This window comes from Pinus tabuliformis, chromosome 3_2 (assembly GCF_031772625.1).
Source record: "Pinus tabuliformis cultivar Carrire ecotype Pingquan chromosome 3_2, CPIR1, whole genome shotgun sequence".
Lineage (NCBI taxonomy): Eukaryota > Viridiplantae > Streptophyta > Pinopsida > Pinales > Pinaceae > Pinus > Pinus tabuliformis.
In genome coordinates this window covers 76,014,406-76,021,415 of record NC_142302.1, presented here as the reverse complement: position 1 = coordinate 76,021,415, position 7,010 = coordinate 76,014,406, and the positions used below count along the sequence as shown (strand labels likewise).

Here is a 7,010-nt window from a genome sequence, read left to right as displayed (position 1 = left end):
GATATAAGAAGAAATTCAATTCTTTTGCTACCTTACAATGAATAAAATTATGGGTACTTCTTGAATAAATCAACACTATTACCTTTTTCTTCTTGATTTGTCCATCTATCTTGATGGTTTGAGGAGTGGTAATTCCCACCAATGCATTACAAGATATGGTTGGATTCATTTCTTCTTTATCTAGGCTTTGTTCCTAGAGTATATCCTCCTCTTTTGACCTTTCTTGCTCCTTTTCTTCTTCCTCTTCACAATCTATGTAGAATAATTTCTTCTTAGCACACTTATAACCTTTAGTATATTTGCTATCGCAACTGTAACAAAGCCATTTTGCTATTTTTTCTTCCAATTGTTGTGGTATCAACCCTATAGGTTGTGGAAGACTATGGGCAACAACACTTCCATCTTTATAGTTGTGAGTGGTATGCTTCCTGGTTGCCATAATTTTGCTTTCCATTTTTCTTGCTAACCTGAATACCTTCTCTAATGAATTAGGTTCCCAAAGGTGAACATCATGTTGGATATTATCCTTTAAAGTCCCTATGAACACATCAATCCTATGCTCCTCTGGAATATTTTCTACCCTTATGTTCAATTTTTGGAACTCCTCAATGTGCTCCATTATTGAACCCTTTTGTTTGAGACTTATCAATTGGCTAAAAAAAAGTGTTGCTTTTTGTATCCTCATAATGTGCTGTCAATTCTTCCGTAAAAATTGCCCAAGTGATAATTTGTTTACGAGAGAAAAGCCATTGATACCATGCAAACTAATTTGGTTCCAAATATAAAGTTGCAATATGTACCTTTTATGTGTTTTGCACATTATCGAGATCGAAAAATTGCTCCATCTGTAATATCCATGTTGCGGGATCCTTGCCATGAAACTTCCTCATATCGATTTTTGGAATATGGTGGGTCTTCGATCCAATATTAGAGTCTATGAAATCATGATTAACATTTCTTTTGTTCTCATCATGAGTTTCCTTTACTACCCTTTCACCATTAGTAAGCATTTCTTGTAGAAACTTTGTCAAATCTGTCTTCAAATCTTCCATGCTTGTCTTCAAATCTTCCATGCTTGTATTTAAACAATCCATCTTAGCTTCTACACCTTTCTTTAAACCATCCATATTAGATTCTACATCTTTATTTAAACCATCCATCTTAGATTTTGTTGCTTTTTGTGCAAGTGACACTTGTTGCACTTGGTCTCATAATTTTGATATATCATGTTGCATTTCTTCCTCTTCTTCATGAGTCATGCTAGAGCTTTCAGGTTGCCTACTAGGTGTTTGCATTTTCTTCCCTCGGGTCATCAATTACCGATAATAATGCTTTACTATGCCCTTTGAATTCCTTCAAACTAATTTTTCAAACCAAGCTTATGCAAAAATTTAAAAAACTACACACCTTTTTTCACTTTGTACGAGCTTGATATTGAATTTGATGTATCTCTGTAATTTAGAATCATCTAGTTCTGAAATTGAAACCTACAATATCCCTCTATGTTCTCTTTCCAATGCCACCAGTCTGATCCAAATTGGATTCTCCATGGAAGAGTTATGCCAAATCTCCCACAGTGACCTGATTATAGACTAGTTCAATAGAGCGAACTTGTATGACGTGCCACGAGTCACTGTTTCAACCTTTGGCTCTAAAAAATATATACAAGAAAACTAAAATCCGTCCTCTTTCTGTACCTTCTTACGAAATTTCAATCCGATGCTAAGAAAGAAAGTTATGATGATTTTCTCCTGGTCACCTGTTTGGAATGTAATTCAGCAGTCTGCAAAAAGACCAAATTCCTCAGATCATATCTCCGCAAATATAGAGCACAAAGCTCTGAAATTCGGACCCAAGATTCAGAGCAATGTCTTCTCAAATGGGTTTTTTTTTTAGCTTCTGAAACATTGTAGAAAAAGAGTTATAGCGAAAATTCCACGATGACTTGTTTGGAGCGGAGAAACCCTAGAATCCAAAGCTCTGAAACCAAATGTTATGAAACCAGCTCAAGAAAAGATAGAAAAGATAGATCAACGCCTTAGAATTCAGCCTCTTCGAGGGGGAAACCTCCTTTACATTACATAAATGAATAATTCTTGAATGATACAAATGACAAAACCTCCTTTCTATATATATTTTTTTTTCACAATATCGGTTGTTGGTTTGTATTCAAAAGAAAAAAGGAGGGAGACGAATCTCCATTTTTACAGAATGATGTTGGAAAATGATGATCCAACCGCAGATATATTTGTTTATTGATTCAGCATTATAGTTTGTTTCCGTCACTGTGAAGAAGCAAAATGCTGTGTAAACTCTGACAAACTGTAGTAAACTATAACAGGTTTTGCACTTCATTTTTAATTTTTGCAGAAGTGTTGAGTTTGCCGCCCACTGAGGTTATGACCTTCTCGCAAGCCACTATGTTCTGGATTGTCCATATCTGCAGCAGCATATTGATGACGCCTTGTGAGATCGAACGGAGCTCTTGCCGAGGATTAATGAACACTGGCTTCCTGTCGCACCAACCTTCAGCTGTTGATTCCAGAACTAGCAAGAAAACATTGCAGATATCTTTGATTTCCAGAGGTTTATGATGGAAAGCGTTTGAGCGGGTTATGCCACTTGTGCAGGCAAATTGGAGTAGTCGAGGGCACATCAAAAATTCCTGTGGAGCGGATTCGAAGGAATACAAGATTGCCAGAGGGAGCTGTAAAGTTGTTTTCATAAATCCCTGCCCATTCTGTGCCTGAGGCCGATAGTCCGGGGATAGGAAAATGTCAGAAGGAGTAGGAAAGCAGTTGATTGATCGAGAGATGGTGAAGCCTCTGAGATTGCAGAGATTTGAGGAATTTGGAAGGGCGAAACAGAGAGAGTTCAAGTTTGGAGTTGAGAAGGTTACATCTGTAGTGGCCATTGCCATAGGGTAGGAGGCAGAGTGTTGATTCTTCACATACAGGCAGGGCAGAGAGCTTTGAAATCTGAGAACAGTGACCTGATGAGGATTGGATCTACTAATGGGAAAGAGCCTGATCATGGAAAGAAGGAGTAATGATCAGTGCCATTGCACAGAAGGTTGCCAAGAGGGTGTAAGCATGCTTTGTTTGCCAGTTTATCTGCGTTTTTGTTAAGAGATATGAGGACGTGATAATAGAGATTGCCTTTCATTTGCTGATCCAGAATGCGGCATCGCTCAATGATTTGTTGCAGACTCAGGTTTTGGGCTTTTTTGCTGCTTATCATCAGACCAATGATGATGGCAGAGTCGCCAATAATAGTAGCCTTGGGTATACCAAGTTTCTGAAGCTGGAGCAGACCTTGAAGGAGGGCGAAGGCTTCAGCCCTGTTGTTTGAAGCATGGCCCAATCCCCATTCATATTTAGTTAACACATCTCCATTACTATTGCATATAAGTCCTCCAACCCCAGCCATTCCTGGGTTGGATTTGGAGGCTCCATCGAAAAAAAGATAATGAGTATTGCTGTTCCTGAGCCACTAAGCAAATTCTTCATCTTTCATCCTGATTTTCCAGCTGCATCTTGGCCTGTCTCTGCTATTGGGATCATGTCTTTTTTGTTCTATGCTGCTTCTGTCTAGAATATGCCTTATGTAATTCCTTTCTTCGACTGTCAGTTCCATCACCTTCAAATTCCCATGACATTTTGTGGATAGTGTTTCCAGGTTGAGATTCCAAGCTTTGTTGTAGATCTTTCTGACATTGGTTGCTGCGCCTTTGAAGATCCTTCTGTTTCTTGCTAGCCAGATGTTCCAGAGAAGAGTACAGGGCAAGGCATTCCAGACCCTGCGGGCTGTATTGTTTGCTTTTCTTCCCCACGGGTAGCTCTTTTTCCATATATGCAACACTTCAAATATGCTAGTGCCAGGCACCCAGGGGGGGTTGTGACTCCGAAAGGCTTCTTTCCAGCAGGCTGAGGCAAAGGAACAATCTATAAACAGATGCTGGATTGTCTCTTCTTCGTTTTGGCAATTTGGACAGCGTGATGGCCCAATTATTCCTCGCTTTCTGAGGTTCTCAGCAGTGAGGACTTTCCCTCTTAAAAGGATCCATAAGAAGAATTTGATTTTTGGAAGGGTTTCAGCCTTCCAAACAAGTCTCCAATGCACCCAGATTGCCATGGGATACTCATTGGTGCAAATCTGATGGTAAGCTGCCGTAATAGTGTAGATAGTGCCTGAGGGGTCCCATCAGAATTCATCAGCAAGGCAGCGTTTAGTGGGCGCTATACCATGAAGATGAGTTTTCAAGTTGTTGAGACTAATTTCTATATCTGCTGGTACATGAGGGAAACTCCAACCTTTTCAGAATTGGGAGAGGGTTTCCCATTGAGATATCTGGGCCAGAGTTCGAATACCTATGTTGCTGAAGAGAGCTAGAATTTGTTGAGTACCAGGCCGTTGGCTTATGGGTTGCTGCCCCATTATTTTGTCTTCTGCAATTCTTATGTGGCTGCCCCCTTTGGGCACTTTGGAAGTGTTTTGATCAAGAAAAGGAATAGCTTTTTTTCACATCCTCCAAATTTTTGAACAAGCTCTGTTGGGAAGCTCATGATACAAAAGCTGGTACCTTGGATGGCTAAGATATTTTTTTTCGAGTACAGTTTTCCACCAAGCATTCTTTCCAGTTATAAGTCTCCAAACCATCTTGCCAGCAAAGGCAAGGTTTATGAATTTAGATGACCTGATTCCCAGCCCTCCATTCTCACATGGTTGAGTGACCTGCTTCCAGCTAACCAAGTTGTATTTTTTTTTTTCATTTCTCCCTCCTTGCCAAATAATGTGACGAAGGAGAGCATCCATTTTAAGATGAAAGTTAGTGGGGGCTTGAATAAGTGTAAAGAAATATAAGGGCAGGGATGAGAGGCCTGATTTCAAGAGAGTTATTCGCCCCACAGGGTTAAGCCAAGAGGTGCCCCAATGAATCTTTCTTTTCATTTTGTCAATAATAATTTCCCAGGTTGTAGCTTTCAAGTTTCCAGCACTTACAGGCATGCCCAAATAGGTAAATTTCTCCCAGTTTAGCTTACATGGAACCCCAAGAGTACAAGCAATCCTATGGAGGACATGTGCCGATGTGTTCCACCCATATATACAGCTCTTAAGATAATTTATCAGACCTCCAGAATAGCTCATGTATTTGTCTAGGAGGGTTTTCAAGCGACGGGCTATGATGTTTGAAGCTCCCCCCATTAAAGAGTATCATCGGCAAACCGAGAGTGATTAATGTTTTTGACTCCATTGTCAAATTTGATCCCAGTGATGAGGCCCATGTGACGGTTGTAATCCAGAACTCTACTAAAAGATTCAGCCATTAATATAAAGAGATAGGGTGAGAGAGGGTAGCCTTGTCGAAGGCCCCGAGAGGATTGGAAGGGAGGTCCAGGTTTGTCATTTAGAAGAGGGGATATCCAAGGTCCTGTAATGCAGGCTTTGATAAGGCTAATAAAGGATGTGGCAAAACCCATTTTTTCAAGCACAACAAATAGGAATGAATGTCTGACACGGTCAAATGAATTGGCTAAGTCTAACTTCAAGATGAAGCCTTTCTCATTTCGGATTTGACTGGAGTGTATGGCCTCTTGGACAAGAAGGATGGAGTCTGAAATTTGCCTATTGGTCAAAAAACCTCCTTGATTTTCAGATATAAGAGAGGGGAGGATTGGCTTTAGTCGAGTAGCCAAGATTTTTGTCGAAATTTTATATGATGAGTTGCACAAGGATATTTGGCGGAAGAGAGAGAAAGTCAAAGGTCGATTTTCTTTAGGGATAAGGGCCAGGTGGGTGGCATTAGTGAATCCTCCAACTTTACATTTACGTTGGACCCATCTTAGCTTTTTGACCAGGTCTTTTTTTATTACTCCCTAGTATGATCTATAGAAACAGATAGGAAAGCCATCTGGGCCTAGGGCTTTATCTGGCTGGAGAGCCCAGATGGCATCATGTATTTCTTCTTCATTGATCTCCTTAATCAAGTCTGCATTAATATCCACACTGATTCCTTTGGGCATATGCTGTAGAAAATCTGAATAATCCTCTGTTTCCTTTGTCTCAATTAGAAGAGTACTGTAATAGGCTGAGGCAGTTTGCTTGATGGCTTCTTGGGTTTTTTGAGGGCGGCATTCCTCATCGTTGATCATGGTGACATTATTTCTGAATTTTTGGACAGTTGCTTGTTTATGGAAGAATGCTGTATTTTTGTCTCCTTCATGAAGCCAAAGTTGTCTTGACTTAATTCTCCATTTCTGCTCTTCGTCCCTATTAACCCAGTACAACTGATAATATATATCACTTTCTAATTCTTTATCCTCTTGGGTCAGCCCATTTTCCTCAATTTTTCTGTGGCTTTCTTTTAATTTATTTTTCAGCTCTTCTTTGACATTTTCTGGTTCTTTGTAATGTTGTTTCACCCATTCCTTAAGGGCACGCTTTGTATTCTTCAGCTTGCATTCCCAAATGAAAACCAGAGATCCTTCTATATGATGGTGCCAGGCTGTTTGGACAATCTGATCCACAATAGGATTGCTACGCAAAAGAGGATTATATTTGAAAGGCAACGACCCCAATGGACAATATGATTCAAGGAAAATGATAATGGGATAGTGATTGGATGCTGAATAAGGCAGAACATCAGCATGAGCAGTGGAAAAATCAGAGAGGAAAGAAGTATTTACCAAGATTCTGTCAAGGCGCTCCAGAATGTTATCTCTGCCCAGCCTGCGGTTGTTCCAAGTGAACCTCCGATTTTTTGGGATGATGTCTACTAAATCGCACTCTTGCATGATGTTTTATAGCTTTTCTCTATAAGGATCATGAGTAAAAATGCCTCCTCTTTTTTCATTTGAATGTAATATAAGATTTAGATCTCCCCCTAAGATGACATTCCTATTATCTTCAGTTTGGATGTCTTCCTCAAGTGTACCCAACACTGATCTTTATCTCTGAAATCGTTCGGAGCATAAATGTTGTAGAGGACTATTTGCTTATCCTCTGCTTGT

General features: G+C 39.9%; 1 protein-coding gene across 1 annotated transcript; it reads right to left on the bottom strand.

Moving 5' to 3' along the window:
- Positions 1-5,876: 5,876 nt before the first annotated feature.
- LOC149179924 (uncharacterized) lies at positions 5,877-6,794 on the bottom strand. Its single transcript, XM_089413692.1, has one exon. It carries the CDS (start codon positions 6,792-6,794, stop codon positions 5,877-5,879), a length of 918 nt encoding a protein of 305 aa, XP_089269818.1.
- Positions 6,795-7,010: the final 216 nt, after the last annotated feature.

Excerpts from the sequence above, each read along its gene's own strand:
- LOC149179924 (XM_089413692.1), bottom strand. The coding sequence starts at position 6,794 with ATGCAAGAGTGCGATTTAGTAGACATCATCCCAAAAAATCGGAGGTTC.